At 47.3% G+C, this 23808-nt stretch overlaps 1 protein-coding gene and 1 non-coding gene across 2 annotated transcripts in view; both read left to right on the top strand.

Moving 5' to 3' along the window:
- Positions 1-2841: 2841 nt before the first annotated feature.
- LOC118576847 lies at positions 2842-2944 on the top strand. Its single transcript, XR_004944050.1, has one exon. It is a non-coding gene; the product is annotated as a U6 spliceosomal RNA (small nuclear RNA).
- A 12030-nt stretch (positions 2945-14974) lies between these two features.
- The window catches only part of Stk32c (serine/threonine kinase 32C), an 84591-nt gene continuing 75757 nt past the window's right edge, over positions 14975-23808 (top strand). Inside the window, exon 1 of the mRNA XM_036166447.1 lies at positions 14975-15568. Within this exon, the coding sequence (XP_036022340.1) occupies positions 15304-15568 (265 nt within the window). The 5' untranslated portion in view covers positions 14975-15303. The remainder of the gene's footprint in view (positions 15569-23808) is intronic.

Raw genomic sequence — 23808 nt, 5'->3', positions numbered from 1 at the left:
AGCTGTCTTTGAGCCATTTCTGCTCCTGTAAGTAACCCATTGCTCATATTACCCAACGAATCTCAGGAGCTCACCCAGTTGGGTTTCAGTGGTACCCTTGCTTTAGTCTGTCATTGGTCCCCTCTCTGGCACAGGTAGATGTTTGTTTCTATCTCTGGAAGAAGACATAAACTCAAGAGTGTCACACAACAAGGACTGTGTGATTTTATGTGTATCATGTAAGTACAGGAGCCAGAGGACACCAAAAGAGGCCATCAGATTCCCTGGAGTTGAAATTATAGGTTGTTGTGAGCTGCCATGTGGGTGCTATAAACCAAGCCGAGGCCTTCTGCAAGATCATTTAACCACTGGGCCATGTATCCAGTGCCCATAGAGTTCTTTGCAATTGTAATTCATGAATATATTCTGCAGTTGTAATAATGGGATAGTATCACTGTTGCTAGGATACCACATCATTCTTCCAAGCATCAGTTGAAAACAATTTTTTAAACCTTTTAATTACCACCTAACTTAAAAGAGGTTGGGTGAGGGCTGGAGAGATGGCTCAGAGGTTAAGAGTACTGGCTGTTCTTCCAGAGGTCCTGAGTTCAATTCCCAGCCACCACATAGTGGCTCACAACCATCAATAACGAGATCTGGTGCCCTCTTCTGGCCTGCAGGCATACACACAGGCAGAACATTGTATACATAATAAATAAACACATCTTAAAAAAAAAAAAAAAAAAGAGGTTGGGTGAGATGATATGTGTTGTGTATTAACCATATCATGTTTGTTCAGAGAGCCTGGAGTTTAATGTTGTAGGGTCACCCAAGTGGCTTTGAGTATTTGAGGTATAGTTATATATTTAAAGTTAAAACTTTAATTAAAAATGCTGTTAATGAAGGCCCCCTGGTACTTGGTATTTTATAAACAGTGAGACAAGTGGCCCAAAAGGTAAATGATGTTTGCTGTTATTTGCAGCCTGACTATAGGTACTTGTCTGCTTTTCAATAATGCTAATTGTGTGTCAAATTGTATCTACTGCTGTAGGCAACAGATGAAAAGAAGTTGGCCAATAGGTCTTCAGCACAATGAAACTCTATTAAGCTTAATAAAACAAATTTGCTTATTTTTGCAGTTACTTTGGCATTGAAATCTTCCTATACTGCTCCAATGTATATTTAGATAAAAATAAAGTGTTATAACATTATTATTATTATTATTATTACTATTACTATTATTATTTTATTGAGACAGGGTTTCTCTGTGTAGCTTTGGAGCTTATCCTGGAACTCACTCTGTAGACCAGGCTGGCCTTGAACTCACAGAGATCCACCTGCCTCTGCCTCCTGAGTGCTGGGTTAAAGGCATGCACCACCAGTGCCTGGCACATTATTATTTTTTTTAAGCCAGCTCTGCCATTGGTTCAAACCCAAGCCTTAGTTTGCATGGGCAGTGTGCTCTGATTGGTGCTGTTCAGGAACTCTTAGGAGAGATAGCCTCCTGTGCTACCTCTCTGGTATTCCAGTCTTAGGCTCAACAGAAGGCTCCCTTGAGTGTGCAGAGCTGGTAATATGAAGAAAGAAATACCAGTGCCCAAAGAGTAGCAGTGGCAGTGGTGGCACCGGGGGCAGAGACAGCACCAGCCATAGAGCAGCAGTGGCGCCTCCAGAACACCCCTGAATGGCGGTAGCTGTGACAATGGCCATCACAGGAAGACATAGTCGGACATTTGAGAGGGGAGGGGAGGAACAAGAGAGGAAGCAGAAGAAGAGAGAAGATGAAAGATGATAGAAGGCCATAAAAAGCCAGAAGAGGAACTTCAGGCCCTGGTCCCTGATGAGTTCCTTAGAGCTGTCAAGTCTTTAGGGCTCCAAGTCTCGGACATCCCAGATTCTGAAGCTGTAATGGCAATTACCATCAAGGGCTAAGCAACGTGGACTTCCCGGAGGATCTAGGGAATTAAGGGTTTAGTTAACCAAGGACTGCACCGGAGCTCTAACACTAGAGGGCAGCACTTGCTGCTGTTCCTGCAGGCCTGGAGCTACTATTTGTTTTGACCAGCATTTGAAGAGCTTGTCCTTGCCTACCCAGGATTCCTATCCAGGCAAGAGGGTTTTAGCTAGCTGACTGGGAACAAGAAGATGGACTGCTAGTGCAGGCCACTTGTGGATGTTTCCTTGTTACTCTTCAGGACAGTTATATGTCACTGCTGTGACGAGACACCATGACCAGGGCAGCTCTTAAAAGGAAAGTATTTTATCAGGGCCTTTCCTGTAGTTTCAGAAGCTTGGTCTATCATCTACATGGCAGGGAACATGGCGGCAGGCATGTCAGGTATGATGGAGTAGTTGAGAGCTGCATCCTGATCCACAGGCAGAGAAAGAGAGAACCTGGTTATAGTATGGGCTTTTGAAACCTCAAAGCCCACCCCCAGTGACACACTTCCTCCAACAAGGTCACACCTCCTAATCCTTTTAATCCTTTCAAAGAGGTCCACTCCTTGGTGACTAAGCATCCAAATATATGAGCCTATGGGGGCCATCTTTGTTCAAACCACAGAGTCTGTTACATGTTTCCTTTGTGTGTGTGTGTGTGTGTGTGTGTGTGTGTGTGTATTGGTTTTTTGAGACAGGGTTTCTCTGTGTTGCTTTGCACCTTTGTAGACCAGGCTGGCCTCGAACTCACAGAGATCCGCCTGCCTCTGCCTCCCGATTGCTGGGAATAAAGGCATGCACCACCACCGCCCGGCTATAGATACCTACCTTAACACAACAGAAATGTAAAAATTCAACCAGCCTCTTAGTTATTTTTACTACAGCTTTATAAAATGCTCCTACCAAAGCAACTTATAAGTTAATTTTGTTTTGGCAGCATGTATTAAAATTGGGATGATACCAAGTAGATTAGCATGGCCTTTTTAGCAAGAAAGACATGCAAATTTCTAAAATGTTCCATTTTTTTTTTTAAGTTTATTTGGGCTCCAAGTTCAGGCAGGTTACAGTCCATCGTGGTGGGGAAGTCACAGTGACAGGAACTAGAGAGAGTCGGTAACATTGTATCCACAATCAAGAAGCAGGTAAGAGGAGTCCATCCATGCCTGCTTAGTGCTCAACTACTTTCTCCACTTTTTATAGTCCAGCATCCCCTGTCCAGGTAGTGGTTCTGCCCACAATATTAGATCTCAATCAAGAATAATGATACCCATGGGATCCTGACCCAGGTGAATATCCAAGGAGCACCTGAGGCCAGGTCAGCAGATGTAACTGTGTTGTGAAGCCTTGCCTCTATTCCTCATAGGTGTCTGTTCTGGGCAGGCTCTGAGCTGAGCATCCCACTGGTCTGTTTAGGATGCTGGGCTGGGGCTGTCCAGTACATAGGAATGACTAGTTATTATGGACAATGACCTTGACCTTGGGGCTACTACCTCTCTAATGCAGGCTACAATCTGTATCACTGCAAGTAATGCCTATTGGAGAGACCTAAACCTTCCTAGGAGCTTCTGTTGGGAAGTCCTCAGCCACGGTGGAGGCCCCCCAGTGACAGTGCTTCCTCAATACCCCCAAAGACTGATGCTGTACCACAGAACTTGCCCTTTTTTTCAGTGTCAAAAGCGGATGAGACACTAAGCCTATTTTTAAAAGAGGATTGTGGGCTGCTAAACCCAGATGATGCAAGGAATTGGTTTGGCCCTTTTCTTTTCTTTCTTTCTTTCTTTCTTTCTTTCTTTCTTTCTTTCTTTCTTTCTTTTTCTATATTATGTATACAGAAGAGGGTGCTAAATCTCATTACAGATGGTTGTGAGCCACCATGTGGTTGCTGGGAATTGAACTCAGGACCTCTGGAAGATCAGCTGGTGCTCTTAACCTCTGAGCCATCTCTCCAGCCCCAAAGATTTATTTATTTATTATGTATACAGTGTTCTGTTTGCATGTATCCCTGCAGGCCAGAAGGAGCCAGATCTCATTACAGATGGTTGTGAGCCACCATATGGGTGCTGGGAATTGAACTCAGGACCTCTGGAAGAGTAGTCAGTGCTCTTAACCTCTGAGCTATCTCTCCAGCCCAGATTTGGCCCTTTTCTAAAGATTCTGGAAGTATTTGAACAAGATTCCCTTACAAGCAAGACATGGGTGGGGTTGATGCAGAAGGAAGTATGGCTTCCTCCCCAGTGCCTCAGTGCGGTTTTCGCTCTTGACAAGCCAAAAGGTAGATTTTGCAATTCAGTTTTAATTTAGAGTGGTACTGGAAGTTCTGCAGGAGAGCCACATAACCCCCTCCCATTGAAAGTCCCTCAGGTGCCTGCCCTGAGGAGATTCTCCCAGAGTCCAGGGGAAGACGCTACAAGTAGCAGGGATAGTACTCTGAGGGATATCAAATTAATCTACCTACGCAGAACTCTTTAGCGCACTCACTTTATTCTCCTAAGACACAATTCTGTGTATATGGCTTCAGTTCCGTCCTCATCCTCAGCTCCTCTCTCTGTCCCTTCTCCCCCTTGACCTCTCACAGTTCTAAGTTCTTTCCATCTCGTTCTCATCTTTGTTCCTCTCTCCATCCCCGTTCCTTCCTTTCCTCTCCCTGTGACCTGTCTCCACACACCTACAGTCACCAATACTCTGGCCCTGCCGCGGGGGAAGTCTACTGGAGCTAGGAAACCAGCATCATAGCTTGAATCACCTGGTATGAAAAAGCCCTTTTTTTCTAAGTAAGTTACTTGAGGCGAAGGCTAGAGGTGCCACTTAGGCTGTGAGAGAAAGGGGGGTCTGACTTAATTTGCACAAGAAGCAAAGCTACAGCCTAGGCGGTGTCTCCTTATGGATACTGACCTTAGTTCAGGAGACGAGTGGGTGGTCTGGAAAGCTTATTCTGTCTGTCATTTGTCCTTGGATGCTTTTGTCCAGAGCTGGCCCTGGCTTTGGATGCTTGCTAAAGGAGATAATTGCAGAAGGCAGACATATGAGTCTAACGCTAAAAAGAAGAAGCAGAAAGCCTGGAAGCAGGAAGCCTTGCCTGTATGACTGTATCCAAATACCTTAATTGTATATGCCCAAGGAATGATCAATCCACACTGTTAAGAAGTTCTTAGGAAAAAGAATCAATTGGGGAAGGTATGAGAGCCCACATGAAATTCATAGCAGAAAACAGCTAATATATTAAAGAAGCCAAATAACACCAATTCTCCTTGAGCCTTGGCTTCCTCTGGAAAGTCCTTGACCTTCCAGGTAATAGCTTTTGTCATAGTTATCTGAATTCCTACCACATATTTCTGCATCCTGCAGCAGCCTCCAAAGTGCTGGAAGCTAGAGTTGTTGCTCTGATTTTATCACTAACAAACTGAGTGACTGTGGCATCCCCTGGAAGTGAGAAGGAAGGCAGCAAATTGTCCCTGGTCCTGAGTGCCTAGGGTCTGCATAGTCTCCAGGTACTTTGCCCTCCCTGTCCTAGAGCAGAAGAACACAAGAAGGTAGGCTCTCTCACCATTCAAGACTTCATTTCATTTATCTAAAGTTATTATTTATTATGATGATGATGACAATGATGATGGTGATGATGTGTATGGTTTGTGTGTGCCATAGGACAGCAAAAAGTGTCTCTGAATTTCTCCCAAATCAGCCAGATCAAGAGGTAGAGAACTTAGACCAGAATCAGAAGTGGGGATGACCCACCACTGCCAGCCAGGACACACACCACAAAGTTTTTTACAACCTTCCCAAACAGCATCACCAGCTAGGGATCAAATCAGCTGGTCAATCACATGAGCCTATGGGGGATGTTTGACATTCTAACCACAACACTCAGTGGGGATGAAAAGATGATGGAAAGAGGGAAGAAAAACCTTGGCCTCAGTCCACGGAGACCTCTGTACTCAGCACTCCAAAGCCTGTCAGTATCAATCCCACCCCAGCCCACTGAGCACTGACTTCTGTCTATCTCTATACCTTGCTCTTCCGGGCATTTCTCACGAACAGCATCCTGTAATGTGCAGTCTTTTCACGTGGCTCTGTTCGTTCAGTAGGTTGCTTTGAGGCTGATCTGTGCTCTAGCAAATGTCAGTGTTCCATTGCTGTGCCTTGCTCAGTTGCACTTCATGGCATTGATATGCTCTTGTGTATCCATTCACCAGGGGGCAGACATTTGGACTATTTCTAGCTTCCGGTTATTATGAAATAATGCTGCTATGAATATTCATACTCTGAGTTGGCATATATTTTTTATTCCTACATTTCTGAGTTGCATGGTAAGTATGCTTAAAATTTAAAGGCAGTGTTTTCCAAAGCAGCTGTGGCACTTTGCATTCCTCTGAGCAAAATGTGTGCCCCAGACTGGCCACCTCCAACACTTGGTGGTGTCTGTCCTTTTGATTACAGCCTTTTTTTTTCTTGTGAGTGGATAATGGCACCTTGATGTGGTTTAGGTTTTCCTTGCTTAGTGATTTGTGACGTGGGTCCCATTTTCATGGGTGTGTTAGCTGTGTATATGACTTCTTTGGTGTAGAGTCTATTTAACTCTATCCACTGTGTGGCTGAGTTGAAATTGGGTGTGAGAGTATTTCATGTGCCGTGGGGACAAGTTTGGTTCTAGAAATAGGATTTGCTATTGGCCCCACCTACTGCCTTTGGCCCAATCTGTCTTTTTATTCTCTTAATGGTACTCTCTGCAGCACCAGTGTTTTTAATGTTAACCAGGATCAGTTTACTTTTTTTTATGGATCGTGCTTTTTGTTTCATATCTAATTACCTTCTGTCTGTCCCCACATCAAAGCTTTCTTCTAGTTTTTGTAAGTGCTGGGCTGTAGTCTGGCCTCTTCACTCTGCCTTATCATTTGTGTAAGGGTTTATTTATTGTTCTTGTACGGGTATTTGAGGCCTCAGCAGCTTTAGTTTTCTTTGTGGGGAAGTTTTTAATTACATATCTTGTTTTCTTTCTGTTTTCCCCCCTTTTCTTTCTTTGAGACAGAGTCTTATTTTTAAAAAATTATCATTACATTCATTTATCTGTTTTGTGAGTGGGTGGGAGAGTGCTTACATGCTTGCATATATGTGCCCCAGGGGAGGTGAGGCCAGAGGTCAACTGCAGGAGTTGGCTCTCTTCTTTCATTCTGTGGATCCAGGCAATCAAACTTAGGATGCCAGGCTCAACAGCCAACACATCTTATATGTCCTTGTTATAGGACCAGAATGGCCTTGAACCCACATGCCTCAACTTCTACAGTGCTGGTAGAATTTCAGGTGTGTGTGACCATACACAGTTTAATTACACTGCTTCTTTGACACATATGGGTTGTGCTACTATACCTTAGAAAACATCATCCTAAATCCAGGTGTGATGACACATGCCTGTAATTCTAGCACTTGGGAGGTGGAGAAAGGAGGACCAGGAGTTGAAGGTTATCATTAGCTGCATAGTAGACTGGAGGTCAGTATGAGACTCTGTCTCAAAAGAGAGAGAGAAAAAAAAGAGATAAGACATTTTGGGTTATGGCTTCACACATGCCTGTCTGGCCCCACTGCTTTGGGCAGAGTGTCACAGCAATGAGTTTGTGGTACAGCAAAGTGTCTCACCGTATGGCCAGGAAGCAGAAGGACAAGCAGGAAGGGTTAGGCACACCTGGAGCGACTCCATGATCAGCTTCCTCTAATAGATTCCCACATCTTCACAGCCCATCTGCACTGGACTCAGCTGATTCACCCATCGATGACACAAGTGACCTCATGATCCACCAGCTTTGGATCAAGCTTTCACTACTTGACTCTTTGGGAAACTTTCACACGCAGGAATATGGAACTGCTCTATTTCCTATCCTGACAGTTTTGAAGAATTACATTTTTCAAAGAATTTCTCCATTCATCATCCAAGTTGAGGCTATATTGGTGGGAAACTTTCATAATATTCTTTTAATGTGGCTTTTTAAGGGACTCTAGTGCTGACCCTTCCTTATTCATTTTTTTATATTATTTATTTTTATTTTATGTGCATTGGTGTTTTGTCTGCCTATATGTCTGTGTGATGGTGTTGGATCCCTTGGAACTATAGTTACAGACAGTTTTTTTGAGCTGCCATATGGGTGCTGGGAATTGAACCCAGGTCCTTTGGAAGAACAGCCAGTGCTCTTAACTGTTGAGCCATCTCTACAGCGCTCTCTTCCCTTATTTCTGATATGAAAATTTCCTGGGCAGTGGTGGCTCATGCCTTTAATCCCAGCAGAACCAGGCAGATCTCTGTGAGTTCAAGGCCAGCCTGGGCTACCAAGTGAGTTCAGGAAAGGCGCAAAGCTACACAGAGAACCCTGTGTCGAAAAAAAAAAAAAAAGAAGAAAAATTCCTTCTCATTCTCTAATGCTAGAGTTTTTATATTGTTATTTATTTTTTTAGATCTCTCTGTCTCTTTGCCTCTATCTGTATCTGTTTCTCTGTCTGTCTTTGTCTATTTCTGTTTGTCTCCGTCTCTCTGTCACTTTCTGTGTGTGTGTGTGTGTGTGTGTGTGTGTGTGTGTGTGTGTGTGCAGACACCAGCCTGCCTTGGTGCACATGTAGGGGTCAGAGTACAATTTGAGAGTCAGCTCTGTCAGTCCACTATGTGTTCTGGAGTCAAACTCAGGTCATCAGTTTCAAGTACTTTTACCAGCTGAGCCACACACTGCCTGCCCCTTCATGATTTCATGAAAGGACTAATGATTGTTTTATTTTGATATCACTTGTAATGTTCTGCATTGTAGAGTTATGATAGGTTCTGTTTTCCCACCCCTTTACTCCCATTGTGTTTAAATTCTTCTTTCTTTGAAGCTCTTCCTCTTCCTCCTTTCTTCACACCCATCCTTTCTTCCCTTGAGTATAATTTCCCACCTCTGCTATATTGGCTTATAGAAGTGATTTTTTTAAGTATATAGTATCTTCTTCAAATTTATTGTCTTTTTCTCAACTGACAAGTTAAATTGTGTCTACTTATTAAGATCTGCATGCATTGTTGAGTAACATTCTTGTCTCACCCATGTCCATCTCATGCCTCTGTGTGAACTATAAGATCTCTATTCCATCTTCCCCACAGAGCTGATCCTTTAACGGGCAGGGGTTAGTCATGTGTGCCCACTTGTCTGGGGGGAGCTCAATCAACCTTAATGTCGGTGTGTCTAGAAAGGCATCATGTGGTTGTTGCTGACTTTTGTTTTTGGTTTTTTTTGAGACAGGGTTTCTCTGTGTAGCTTTGCACCTTTCCTGGAACTCACTTGGTAGCCCAGGCTGGCCTCGAACTCACAGAGATCCTAATGCCTCTGCCTCCCGAGTGCTGTGATTACAGGCATGCGCCACCACTGCCCAGCCTGGTTGTTGCTGACTTTAAGCACAGGAAGTTATACCAGGCTTTGGCTTTTAGGCCACCAACCAGCTTCCAAACGATGACAGAGACTTATTAGTTTTGAATGCTTGTACCAACTTAGGCTCATTTCTGGCTAGCTCTTTTAACCTAAATCAACATGTTTCTCTTTATCTACATTTTTGCCTCAGGGCTTTTTACATCTTTTTCTTCCTTCCTTCCTTCCTTCCTTCCTTCCTTCCTTCCTTTTCTCTTTTTTTTCTTTCTGTATATCTTACTTTCACTGATTCACATGTATGTCTGCTTGGCTGCTGCTGGGCTTCTTGCCTCGGGTGTGATCTCTCTTGTTCTCTCCTCCCGTTCTTCTCATTCCTCTTCTCTGTCGAGCCTAGATATCTCCTCTTATTTATTCTCTCTGCCAGTCACTCAGCCTATCCTTTCTGTGCCTAGATACTAGTGCCATTCAGCTCTTCATTAGACCAATCGGGTGCCTTAGGCAGGCAAGGTGAAACAAATGTAATACATCTTTAATAATTAAACACACATCCTTACCTCATTAAACATATGCAGCATAAATAAATGTAACACGTCTTTGACCAGTTAAAATAATATTCCACAGCAGGAATGGTCCTTGCTAGTCTGGATGGGGCTCAATGTTCTGAGAGTGATGGTTAGAGACTCGGGACCATGAAGGTGCTTGGGGTGGGGGGGGGCAGGTGAAAACCCATACCTAGAAATGGGAGGAAATGCTTCCCCAAAGTAATACAGCAGACACCCGGGGTGGGGGGGGAGGGGGAATAGTGTCCTGCTGTTGGTGAAAAGTATAATGTGGAGTGAGAACCTTGGATATTCAGCTGAGATTTTTCTAGCAGAGCATTAAAGGTGTTTGGGCTGGTTTCTCGCTGTCCCTTATAAAGGCAGAGGGAAGAAAGGGCAAACAGACAGGATCTGTTAAGTGAAAACAAGTTAGCACTGAATTATCTGGGAGCTTGCTGGCCTATCCAGGTCACAAAAGTTACTCCAATTAGGAAATGCACTGTGGGAAAAATACATCCTAAATGGTGGCTGAAATGGTAAAGCTGAGTGAGGAGCAGAGACGGGATGTTCAGAGTGCTTTTAGGAGATTCGCAAGGCCTTAAAGAACCTTCTGTCAGCAGAAATGCCCTCAGCTTGACTGGAATGGACAGATTCGGGACAGAGTTCGGGAAAGCTGCTGGACTTCCACGATTCTGCAAGCAGAAAATGGGCTGCCATTATTTTCCTGAAAATGTGTGCTACACTTCAAGACAGAGGGAAACTGTAGCGTGAATCCTAATTGGTCTTAATAATAAAAACCCAGAGTCAGATATCAGGGTAAATGCTGAAAGATCAGAGAGACAAAGGAGCAAGCCACAGCCACATCTCACCTCACCAACTCCTCTGCTTGAAAGGGGGCTGAGCTCCGGTCTCCTCCCACCTCATATTCCTTTCTCTGCTCAGCCACATCACTTCCTGTCTTCACCTTCCAAGTACTGGGATTAAAGGCGTGAGCCTCCACCGCCTGGCTCTGTTTCTCTTTTAGACAGGCTCAATCTCGTGTTGCTCAGGGTGGCTTTGAACTCCTGATCTTCCTGTTTCCCCCTCCCAAGTGCTGAGACTAAAGGTGTGTGCCACCTTGCCTGGCCTCTATGGTTAACTAGTGGCTTAGCTCCTCACTCTGGTCTACAGGAAAGTTTTATTTGTTAGAGCACAAACAAAACATCACCACAGGAAACACCCTCTGTACCATCCAGGGGCTTCAGGGGTCTCTCCAGGCCTAGAGAGGGGAGCATGGAGCTGCAGAGAAGTCTCCTCAGGCCTAGGTTTTTCCTACTAGGTTTCATCTTGGGCCTGGAGGTTCCTTCATCCCTTATTTCTCCCCCTGGGATGGAAGTGTCTACCTCTTACCCATCCTGCTCTTGCAGCGTGGAAGGAGATAACTTGTTTTCTAGCTGCTGGGACCCCAGGTGTAGAGCGGATTAGAACACACACACACACACACACACACACACACACACACACACACTCACTGGCTTTCCCATCCTGGCAAAGCACTTGTCACACACTGTGGTGTAAGTGTAGCGCTTTGATGAGACAGCAAAACCAGCACATATTTCTTCATAATTGCACAGGCAAGATGTATTCTTATCACCAGTCAATCCAGGATTCTTTGTTTCCTTCCTATGTGGGGGACTTTCCCCTTCATTTACAGGAGGGCCTTCATACCTTCTCTGGGCCTATGTCCAAATCCTAGCGTCACTTTTACATTTATTCTTTGGGGCCAGTGTAAAGTAAAGTAAGGGTTACTTAACCATGAGTACCAGATAGCACCACAGTGAATCTAATAATGGAGAGGGGCGCTAAGTGGGGGAAAAAGTGGTTTAGCTAGGCTAGCTCAGCACTTGCCTGTCCCCACTTCCTCAGTGCTGGGATTATCAGTGTGCAACATCCTACCTAGCTTTTTTGTTTGTTTTTTTGTTTGTTTGTTTGTTTTGTTTTTTCAAGACAGGGTTTCTCTGTGTAGCTTTGCGACTTTCCTGGAACTCACTTTGGAGACCAGGCTGGCCTCAAACTCACAGAGATCTGCCTGCCTCTGCCTCCAGAGTGCTGGGATTAAAGGTGTGCGCCACCACCGCCCGGCTTTACCTAGCTTTTGACATGAGTTCTGGGGGATCTCGCTATGAGCACATTACTGACTGAATTATCTTCTCAGCTCTGTAGCTAAGATTTTTGGACAGCAATTTACCCAGGATAACTGGAGCTGCTGAAAGTGAAAATGTGTGTGGATGGAGAGGAGGGGCTATGTGCCTGATTTAGATGAGGAGATTCGAGACATCTGAGCTGAAAATACTCAGGTGGGATTTGGGACTTGGCGTTTATGTTGAGACTCCTGAAGATGTGAGGGAGCTTGTGAACCCCCTACTGGCCTTCTGGCTCTCTTTTTAATCATGGTTAGTGCAAACTCCAGCCTCTTGGTGGGGAATAGGTGCAACATATATCTCGGTGCAGCATTTCCTGTCTGTTTATGCTGTAAGCCCTTCATTAGCCTGGTTCTTACTGTCTGATCTACGCATCTGTGGACGCTGAGCTATGGCTGGAAGCCTGGGTAACCCAGTTTTTAGTCAGATATTTTGTCATTGTGACAAATATCTGAGTGTTCTAGTTAGCTTTGACTCTCAGCCTGACGGTCCAGAGTCATCTGAGAAGGGAATCTGAGTTGAGGGATTTCCTGGATAAAATCGGCTTGAGGGCATGTCTGCAGAGGATTGTCTTCATTAGTAATTGATATAGCAGGACTAGCCCACTGTGGACAGCACCATCCCTAGACAGGTGATCCTGGGCTGTATAAGAAAGCCAGGTAAGCATGGGCCTGTGAGTGAGCCATGAAGAAACATTCCTCTGTGGTTTCTGCTTCTGAATTCCCTGGATGATAGGTTGTAATCTGTGAACTGAATGAAATAAACCCTTTTCTCCCCACTAAGTTGCTTTTGGTTAGAGTGTCTTATCACAATAGCAGAATGAAATTAGAACAGTGGTGAGGCAGAGATGCTCATCTTGTGGTGAGCAGGGGGCAGAGACAGCATGTCTGTGCTGGTGGGCTTCCTCCTCTTTCCCCTTTATCCCTCTCAGGACTCTACCCTGTGGGTTTGTGTGGCCCACATTCAGGGTGGACCTTCCCTTTCAGTTGTGGTCCCACATGTCAGTCCTCTCTGGAAGGACACACCGAAGTGTGCTTTATTAACCTCGTAGGTGCCTTAGTTATTAACCACAATACTTGGACAGTCAGAGACATCAACACTGCCCATCTTGATTCACTCTCTACTTATTTTTTGGGACAAGGTCTCTCACTAAACCCAGACTCACTCAATTTAGCTAGACTGGTTGACCAGCAAGTCCCAAAGAGCCTCCCGTCTTTGCCTTCTCATGCTAGAACTACAGGCTCATGCTGTCTGGCTGGGAATGGAACTCATGCTTCTGTGGCAGACAAGTGAGTGTTGGGAGTGGAGCTCATTACGTGAGTGCTAGGGATGGAACTCATGCTTCGGTGGCAGACAAACTCTCTTCCCAGCCTCTCTCCCATTAGTATTTTGTCTGGGAAACTCTCTTCCTTCTGTTCCCTCTGTTTCTTGGTGGATGGGGGGTGCGGGGGGGGGGGAATGACAGAACTGTAGATTCTATTTCTTCCTTGCCATTTGCAGAGGTCTGGGAGGGAAAGGCTGCCACTATTTGGGTCAAGGCCCTCGGGGAATTCTGGTGTACAAGGTGGCTTGGTTTGCCTCCACTCTCTTCCCCACAATGAAAGCTGAGGAGCTCCTCTGAGCAGGGCATGCAGCAGGTATGTGTAGGTCAGTGCCAAGTGCAGAAAACAATAGACATCAGCAAGGATATATCCCACTGTCTCTGCCCTGGAGAGTTTACCTTGAGACTCCATGAAGATCTGTGGTAGATAGCCAGGCTGACCTTCAGCTATGCTACACAGCAAATCCTCCCTAAAACCTCCAAACAGCTGGTGCCTCCCTTGTGCCTTGTCCTCTGTGTCATCCATTGTCTTGGCCAAGAAAAAAAAAGGGGGGGTCTTGTTTAGCATCGGGTGGGGAGATGAGGTGATTGTAAGCCCGTGGGGTTCTAGCTCCTAAAATGTTGGCCCAGAAGAGAGTCAGGTCACTTGTACTTAGATTTTTCTAGCCAAGCAGGCTGGGAGGCCTTACTGAATTTCCAAGAGAAGAACCTATAGTGACTGAAGGAAGGATGCTGTAGACATTATGGTGAGGGAGGAACATGATGCTTTGTGGTCACCATTAATTCACATAAGAGCAGAAGGAAGGCCACCCCAGACTTCCAGGTGGTGGAGAGAAGGGCTATCTTTGTGACCAGGTTTTAGGGCAGGACGGAAGCAGGCCAACTTCCAAAAATCAGACCAGTGAGTAACCAAAAAAGGGTTCCCAGTGACCAGGCCTTAGACGCTGGAAGCCAAGCATCCCGACCTTGTGAAGGAGCAGAGACAAGAGAGGCTAAACTGCGCTCCAGGCTTCCCAATGTGCAGCTAAGAAGACCCTAGGGGAATCTTGGGGCAGACACAGGACCCTGGACAACTTGTGCTTCTCGCCGGGCCTATGGCGCGAACCTGCGCTAGGGGACTCTATTCGGTGTCCAATACTAGGAGAAGTCAGAAGAGCTAGACTAGGGTACAGCACACCTAGGTTTCAGGACACGAGCATCTGTGTATATGCGCGCTCTCCGGTTGCCAGGGTCCGGGTGTCCGCGCTGGGCGGAGCTTGCGTGCCTGATACCGCCCTGCTCCCACCCTCGTCTAGCGTCGAGATCCCGCGCCTCCTGTGGCCTCGGAGAAGGATAGCACCCTGCTGCCACCGCAGGGCAGCGCAGCCACTTCCTGCGACCCCCATTATGTGCACAGCGCAAAGCCACGGCCTTAAGTTTGATGGTTCTAAGGATTGAGTGACAGAAATCTGCACACAACCTTTTCTACAAAGTCAGCGGAGGTCGGAAAGCCCAGGGGATTGCCGATTGCTCGCCGGTCACAGCCTTCCTGCAGGGCCCCCCAAATTCTCCGCTGCCCAGTAAAGCAAAGAGTCCTTGTCCCTGGCCTTTCCGGCGCTTCAGGATAGAAGGAAGGAGACCGACATCTGTCCGCTCTCGCTTTTATTCCCGCTGCCTTTTCGGTGCAAAGGTTTTCGAGCCCACGCGAACCAGACCCTTCTCCACCCGTAACCCACTCTGAGCGCGTTGTTCTGAATCTAATACCTGCCCCGCCCTGGCCCCGCCTGGCCCCGCCCAGGTTCCGGACTCCACCCCGAGTCCACATCTCCGGCCCCGCCCCGCTGCTCACAATCCGCGGGTCGGCTGCCCTGGAGAGCCAGAGCTGATACTAGGCGCACTGCCCGCGCTGCCGGCCCCTAGCTCTGCTGCTCTTGCCGGGCCGGGTGGCGGGCCATGTTCCGGGCTGTGGCCGCTGCGCAAACCCAGGCCTGGCGATGAGGAGCGGCGCCGAGCGCAGGGGCAGCAGCGCCGCGGCGCCCCCGGGCTCGCCTCCTCCCGGTCGCGCGCGCCCCACGGGCTCCGAGGCGCCCCCCGCCCTGCCGCAGCCCGCAGCCAGCCAGCCCCGGGCCCGGGACGCCGGCGATGCCCGCGCGCAGCCGCGCCCCCTGTTTCAGTGGAGCAAGTGGAAGAAGAGGATGTCTATGTCGTCCATATCGGCAGCCAGCACGCGGAGGCCGGTGTTTGACGACAAGGAGGACGGTGAGTGAAACCGCCCACTGGGGACTCCTGGGGACAGCCGGGGTACCCGGGCCCCCTGGAGACCTCGCGCACTATCGCTGGGCGGACGCGGAGGTGGCATTTCTCTGAGTTGGGACACAGTCGCCACCTGGGTGGGACCGCATGGGGCGTCTGCGTTTCCGGAGAAACTATTAGAGCACCCCTGAAGTCCCCATGTGCGTCCTGTTTCCAGTGACAGTGCAGCGGGCAGGGCAGGCTCTGGCCCGCCCTGCGAGGTGAGAGTGGGTGATTCGTGGAGGCTCCAGGCTCGGTCGCGGCACCACCCGCTAACGCACACCGCATGTTTTCAGTTTCCTTTACGGGTGGTGTGCAAGCTGCGTGGTTACTTTTAATTCCAAGAGGTGCTCGCTTGGCGTGCAGTTTGTGAAGTGAGGTGGCTGCCCTACAGGTGGTACAGGGGCCTGGGCCCTTCAGTTTGTGGTGCACCCTGAAAGCCCAGAACATGCACTGGATTGTGCTGCACAGCGTTTGTGCAGAGACCCGCCCTCGGGGGAACTCGGGTTCTTTGAAATCTTTCTGCAAGAATAGCTGTTGACCTGGAGGACCTGTGTCTTGAATAGCAGGGCGAGGGAGCCTCTGGTGAGAAGCCCGGGATGAGAGGTGCCAGACTGCTGGCTTTGGAAGCACTACAGCTGGGGCCATGCTGGGTACCGGGACCTTTCACTTAGCACCTGCTGGATGTGGCTTTGGGGTAACTGTGATGGAATCATATGCAACATATAGCTTCTTTCCCCCCCCTACAGATGCCATAAGGATAATTTTAAATGGTACAATCATGACACATTTGATGTTTTTTTGACATTTTCTTAAAATAGTTGAAATATGCATTTTCATTTGTAGGCAGCCTGCAGAGATATGATGGATTTTTTTTTTTTTTTTTATAATTTTAGAACACAGCTCGGCACAGGAGCCCAGGCTACTTATTTCCAATAAATAATTTAAGCATTTAGGAAATTACAATAATCAGAACCCAGGCCTGTGTTGGAGAGCATGTGGGGCTACATGCTGGCATTCCTTTCCGAAATGGGAGGCATGGAGTCAGGCCAGTGAGTTCCAGGCCTCTGCTGAGTATAGTCAGTGGGGGATGGGCATTCAAGTCTGCTTCAGGCACAGTGTGTGTTCTGAGGTAGCGGTCACTGTGCTCTGAACTTGGAGACAGCAGGACTCACATGTTATGTGTTCGTTTTCAACATCAGTATTCAGAGTTAAAAACAAACAAACAAACCCTGCCCAGCTGGAAGGAGCAGATCAGTAAATGGGCTTGTATCTGGTTTCTGGCTACAAGATGAGTGGTCTGGGAAACATTTGATTTCAGTACTTGCTGGTGCCGGCCAAGGGCTGGCTACCCTTCCGTGTCTTTGCGTCATGTCTCCAAGGCAGCAGGGTGGAAACAGAGATTGATGTAGTACACTGTTGCTTCTTCACAGTGGGTGTGCTGTCTCAAGGGTTACCAGAGGGGCACGGGAGCAAGGTCAACTGTGGTGCTCGCTGTGACTTGGGAACCTAACCCCGTACGTGCTTGTGTTATAGTAGGATGACAGAGGAACTGACTGTCCCAGGCTTATGAAGATGATCCATTGATGTGGCTCACCAGGCCTTATTTTGTATGATGTATCTATCACTGGTGATGCTCATCATTGTGTGTGGCCCTGGATTGACATACCTCCAGGACTTAACTGGGTTTGGGTGGGTTTAAGAGACCAAGTGGAGTACTGGGCCTGGAGGCTGAGAATGTTCTCTGGGTGAGGGACCACTTGTCTGGGTCATTAGCAGGGCACACTTCGATTCAGGATATAGTGTTTCCTTCCACGCAGTGCCTATCGTGAAGGTGTTAGGTAGGATTCATTAACATAAAAGGGTGCAGCTAGGCAGAAGAGCAGCCTTCAGAGAGGGAATAGGGCCTGGGCTCCTGTGCATAAGTCACTCCCTTTCCCTGATGTAGTTGGGGCCTAAGAGGCGGCCGTGCTTGCTGGTGACTTGCATGTACTGGAACTGTACAGTTGCCATGGTAATGTGAGACCTTCTGATGAATTTTTTTTTAGATTAAAACACCTAATTAATATATCAAATTTGCTCAGCAAAGGGGAGAAAAGGAGGAAAATAGGAGGGCAATTTAACAAAGTAGCAGGTACATTGCAACTCAGAGAGTCTAGGCGTGCCAAGTGGGCTCTCGAATGGCCTCTGTTCCTATGCTCCTCCCCGACCCCAGTGAGCTGTTCCCCCCTAACAGGTATTTGGAGCACTGAAGAATTCCCTGCACTTCTTCCTCAACCAAGGGCTCCTTTTCCTTCCCCTTGGCCTTCGCTCTCTGCTCTGACGTACTAGAAATTCCTTTGGAGAGGAAGTTCCTGCCTTGGTGCTCCTGTGATGCTGAGGGGTTCCAGCATCTTCCGGCTAGTATGACCTGCTAGGACATTGATCCATCCTAGCTGGCAGAAGTTTGCCATCCTCACCCAGTGTAGTGTCCCCCTAACAATAGGGAGTCCTGATAGCTGAGAAGGCTTGCTCCTATCCAGAACCCTGGAAATGGGTAAGGGTAGTAAGTCAGGGAGCACAGTGTAGGACAGGGACCCAGATTCTGACAACACTGCTTTAAAAACAAATTAAAAAAAAAAAAACAACATTTTCTAATGATAGATGCATCACAATGTATACATTTGAAAAGGAAATTCTACTCGATGCCAAAGTGCATATTCAGCATGGTGAGGTCCCCAAGTGAACGCATGGGTGCTGTCCTCAGGCTTTCTTCCAGGGATCTAGGAATGCAATCACACCTACAGCTGTGTAGAAACACCTTTTTTTTTCTTTCCCATTTTGTACAGAAATGGGATCATGTTCTAGACACTGTTTGGTTGTAACCTGTTTTTTTATTTATCATCATGTCACCAACATCTAAGAGGTCCGGAGCATCAGTTGGCTGCTGGATTCACATCAGCAGCTCTCCACCTGGGTGGTATAGCACATTCAGTGGACACTCTTTTTTTTTTTTTTTTTAAATCAATCTGGTTTTTAAAATTTATTTATTCATTTTATGTACATTTTGTTTTGCCTACATGCATGACTGTGTGAGGGTGTCAGATCCCCTATCACCAGAATTACAGATAGTTGTGAGCTGCCATGTGGATGCTGAGAATTGAACCTGAGAATTGAACCTGAGTATTCTGGAAGTGTAGCCTCTTAACTGCTGAGCCATGTCTCTATCCCTGAGTAGACACTCTTGAAAGATGCCAAGTCCCTTCCTGGAGAAGCTGAGGTTCAGCTTGAGGAGGTGGGCTGGCTCATGATGAGATTCAGGTATCCCCTTTCCCTCCCTCCCTCCTTCTTCCCTCCCTCCCTCCCTCCCTCCCTCCCTCCCTCCCTCCCTCCCTCCCTCCCTCCTTTCTTTTCTTCCTAGACAGGATTTCTCTGTGTAGCCCTGGCTATCCTGGAACTTGCTCTATGGACGAGGCTGGTCTGCCTTTTCTTCCTGATCGCTGGAATTAAAGATGTGTGCCACCATGGCCTGCCTAGCCATCTCTTTCCTTAAGTCCCTGTGATTCTGAGGAGCAGTCAGGGTACGTTCCTCTTTGTAGAGGTGACTGTTCTGTTTACTTGATTTCCTACTGGAGGACATTTTTGAAATATCATAAACTACATGGCCATGGATGCCTTTGCATGCTTATCTCTGTGTTTGGCACTGTCCCCTTAGGAAGAAAGGAATGTTGTAGCTATGTTACAACAGGTATCCAGGGCTAACTCACTTGGATAGGGATGGAGGCCCTGTCTGAAAGACAGCAGACAGATGTCATACACATACTATGGCACACATGAGAACAACTTGAGAGAGTTGGTTCTCTCCTGACATGTGGGTCCCAGGGTTCAAACTCAGGCTGGTCAGGCTTGGTGGACAGTGTCTTCACCTGCTGAGTCATCTCACAGGCCCAGTTTTACTTTTTATATTGAGAGTTCTGCCCACCAATAACAGCTCCTTGTTCTCTGAGTTCTGCATTTTCTTAGGTCGAACATGTTGAAGGTGTTTGTAGGCTCAGAGTCTCGGTCTTCCTGTGTGTCTGTAACATTTCATTGTTGGGCTGTGGCGGGGGCTTTTTGACTGGCTCTGTTTCACATGGTTAGTGCTGGCTGAAGAAGAGACTACTGGTTCAAACATTTCTTTGCCAAGCATTGGTTGTAAGCCTGGCACTTAGAGAGCTCTGAGGCAGGAGGATCAGGAGTTTGAGACCAGGCTGGGCTATGTAGTGAGGCTGTTTAACGGAGAGCAGACCAACCAACCCAAATCTATTCATCTTGAACATGGATACTTTTGAGATCCTTGCTGGATTTTGTAGTGTTCTGGTGACTTCGGTGGAGTGTCTTGGGAGGTATTTCGTGCCACCTGCAACCCATGGTTCTAGTTATCTGTTTTCTTCTGTTGTTATTACCCAGAGCTCAGGAAGCAGAGAGTAAGGACCTGAGCCCCAGGCTGCTGGCCCCTACTCAAGCTCTGTTGTGTTTCCAAGTGTCTGTTTGGCCCAGTTTACTAAGAGATGTTGTCAAGGCAGCTGTAGTCTTGAGGAGTGTGTGTGTGTGTGTGTGTGTGTGTGTGTGTGTGTGTGTGTGTGTAGGCCAGAGGACAGCCTTAGGTGACTTAGGTGTGTTGTTCTTCAGGCACTGAACACCTATATGTTTGTGTGTGTGTAGGGGTAGGCTAGAGGACAGCATTAGGTGGTGGTGTCCTTCAGTCATTATCCACCTTGTGTTTTGTTTGTTTTTGAGACAGGGTCTCTCACTGGCCTGTAGCCTGCCAAGTAAGCTACGCTGGTTGGCCAGTGAGCTCCAGGGATCCTCCTGTCTCTGCCTTCCCAGTGTTGGTATAACAAGAGTGTCATCACACCTGGCTTTTAAAACGGGGCTCTCGGGCCTGGATTATTAATGATTCTCTCTCTCCCTAACCTTGGAGAGACTTTGGTGTCCAGAAGCCTTTAGCTGCAGATAATGAGGCACTTTCCCGGTTGTAGCCATTTCTGAGTGGCCCCCAGGTGTGGGTAGGACCTGGGGTCAGGTTGAGAAGGAGAGCATGTGGTCTTGGTCACTGTTTGCTGCTTCTCTGGATGTTTGTGCTTGAGTTCCTGGGTTCCAGGTACAGTGCGTAGGCCCGGGAGGATCCTTGCATGGCTGTGGAGCCCAGTGCTCATTGTCTTTCTGGCAAATGAGTCCCCTCTAGAGTGGACTTGGGACCCACTGTCAGGCGTTTTTATGTAACAAATATCATCTCTGTGTGTCTATCCATCTGGTTGTGCAGTTTACAATGCTAAAAATAAGCCAGCGTTTTGTTTAAAAATTTAGCCACCCAGTTTTCAGTTGAGAAGCAATTCAGGCAGCATTGGAAGTCGTTTTTTTTTCCTGGGTCTTCTATCTGCTGATGAGATGGAAATGCCGAGGGGGTCCTGAGGGAGGCTACGCTGTGGGAAAGGATTGCTTCCAAATAGTTGGATTGGATAGCTTGCATAGATTCTCAAAGCATCTTTGGTGCCTACATGCCCCTGGGGCATTGCTTCTAAATAGTTGGCTTGGATAGCTCACATAGATTCTCAAAGCATCTTTGGTGCCTGCATACCCCTGGGGGAGGGGTTTAAAGACACAGATTTTGGTTCATGGGGGTCTAGAAGCCTGACGGGTTTATCTCCAGCCAGATCCCAGGATATGTCACTGGCCCCTGGACACAGTTCAAATAGCAAGAACTTTGAGTATATAGTGAGTATACAGCAGGTATATTGTTGAGGATGGGGAGCTGGTAAAGCCTGCATGCCTGGGCCCTAATAAGCTATGAGTGTTGTGAGGTAGACGCCTGCTTGGCTTTGCTGGGTACTGGCTCGACAGGAGACTCACAGCTGTGACTACTGGCCCTTCTCACTGAGCTGCCATTTGTTCACTGTCACTAGAACCTCGTAGTCAGTGTGTTATTTACATGTTGCCCCTTGCAGGCTTGTAGGCCACTCCTTTCCCATGTGTAATCAAAACATGGCTGGCACACTATGCTCATATGGTCCATTTGTTCGGCATCTCAATAGTTTGCCTCTAGGTTGGGCCTTAGCATTTGTTCAGTATTCCCACACTAGGCATGGCCACTGAGGGGTAGCTGTCCTATTGGTCAGTGTGTCTTGTTTTGTAGATGTAGCTACAGAAGGGATGCATGTTCCCACCAGCCTCCAAACCAGTGAGTGCCGAGGGGCTGTCCACACTGCCACTGGTCCTGATGCTGAGGCCTGGGGCCCTGTGGTCCTGGTCATGTTTCCTTTCTTGGGAGGATGCTCAGAGTTGCATTTGTGGTTCACTTTAGCCAAAGGCTGGGGCCTCCACCTGTGTCATTCTCCCTTTCTCATTGGACTTCAACTTTGCATCTGAAAATATGATGAGCTGAAGGTTGGGGATTTAGCTCAGTGGTAGAGCACTTGCCTAGCAAGCACAAGGCCCTGGGTTCGGTCCTCAGCTCCGGCAAAAAACAAAACAAAACAAAACAAAAACAAAAACAAAACAAAACAAAACAAAACAAAACAAAAAAAACCATATAAGGGCTGGGGATTTAGCTCAGTGGTAGAGTGCTCGCCTAGCAAGCACAAGGCCCTGGGTTCGATCCTCAGCTCCAAATATATATATATATATGATGAGCTGTGTTTCTGTTCCTCCCTCTGCTCTGTGCCACAAGTTCTGGGGCCACTGAGCTTTTACACTGGCACATGACATGGCCCTGGTCTTCTCAGCTGTCCCCCTTGAATTGGGTATGTGCTGTCTCCCCAGGGTGAGTGGGTCATTCTGTCCCTGAGCTCTCCCAAGGGGTCTCACTCTTGCTGGGGTCAGGCTGCGCTTCCCTCCCACCTCAATCAGGCAGGGGCTCTGCATCTGTTCCTCTTTTCATGGCTGTAACAAAATACCTGACAAAAGCCACCAAGAAAGCATTTATTCTGGCTCACAGTTTGAGGGCACAATCCATCATGGTAGGGAGGGCATGATGGCAGGCGTGTGAGGCAGCTGGTCACATGGCATTTGCAGTCAGGAAGCAGGAAGAGATGAAGGCTGGTGCTCAGCTGACTCCCTTTTACGCTGTGCAGGGACCTCAACCCGAGGAATGGCATCACCTATAGGCAGGGTGGGTTTTCCCACCTTGGTTAACCAAATCCAGAAACGCTTTCACAGACTCGCCCAGAAGTTTGTCTCTCCAGACTCTAGATCCTATCAAATTGTTGATATTAATCACCGCCGTCCCACATGTTGAATAATAATAATGATCAAAATTTAGGACAATGTGGAGGAAACTGTAATTAATGCAGTTTTGTTATTTTTAAAAACTAAAATAGATATGGCAAATGACCATGGCACTTAGGGAAAAACTCCCTGCTTCATCAAAAAGCTCATTTCCCATTGGCTTGAAACCTGATGTTTAAGAGAACCAAGGCAGTGACAGGCCCTCGTGGCTGGGAAATCAGCACACACCGGACACCTGCCAGCCTGCCTGGGTCCAGCTATGAGGCAGGAGTTCCTCCTATCCCTGTTCCCCCAAACCGTGACCTGGGAGCCCATGCTGATCTCCAGCATGTTTCCTCACGTACTCTGGCCCGCGTGGATTGTGTGAAACCCCAGCTCGCTGTTATTTCGGTTCCGAAGCCAAGGAGATGCTGTAGGTGGGAGGCAGTGTCGCCCCCAATTTATTAAAAATAGGAACAGGCACATTCCATTTTTTCACAGTGATTTAAGAAGTTGACTTTGGAAAGGTTTCTGGGCTTTAAGAATTACCATATGACTCTTCATGCTTCGAATGCAGAGGATTTAACTTGTGAGCACAGCAAGAAGTAAACAGCACATGTGTGGAGTTTCTCTGAGTTTGTTATGGGTGTCTGCGGCACTTTCCAGTGTTTGTGTATATGGTATTTTGTTGTTGTTCTTGACATGAGGTCCCAAAGGTAGGAAAGGGCTCATGGCAGCCTTGAGTGCCATCTTCTTGGCACTTCCGCTTTTCCCTAGGTGCCATTGTCACTTGCCATATCTAGCCTTGGAGCTACTACTTATGGTAAAACCATTCATGGCCCTTGACAGGACCCCATGGCCTTGTGTCTCTCAAGGCAGACTCACTTGGTACTCTGTGGACGATCATGCTGGTTATCTTTTCCTGATAAGGTACTCCAAAACATCGTGACTTAAGAAATATCATTATTGTTTCTTATGGTGAT

This window comes from Onychomys torridus, chromosome 1 (assembly GCF_903995425.1).
Source record: "Onychomys torridus chromosome 1, mOncTor1.1, whole genome shotgun sequence".
NCBI lineage: Eukaryota > Metazoa > Chordata > Mammalia > Rodentia > Cricetidae > Onychomys > Onychomys torridus.
This window is presented reverse-complemented; position numbering and strand designations above follow the sequence as displayed.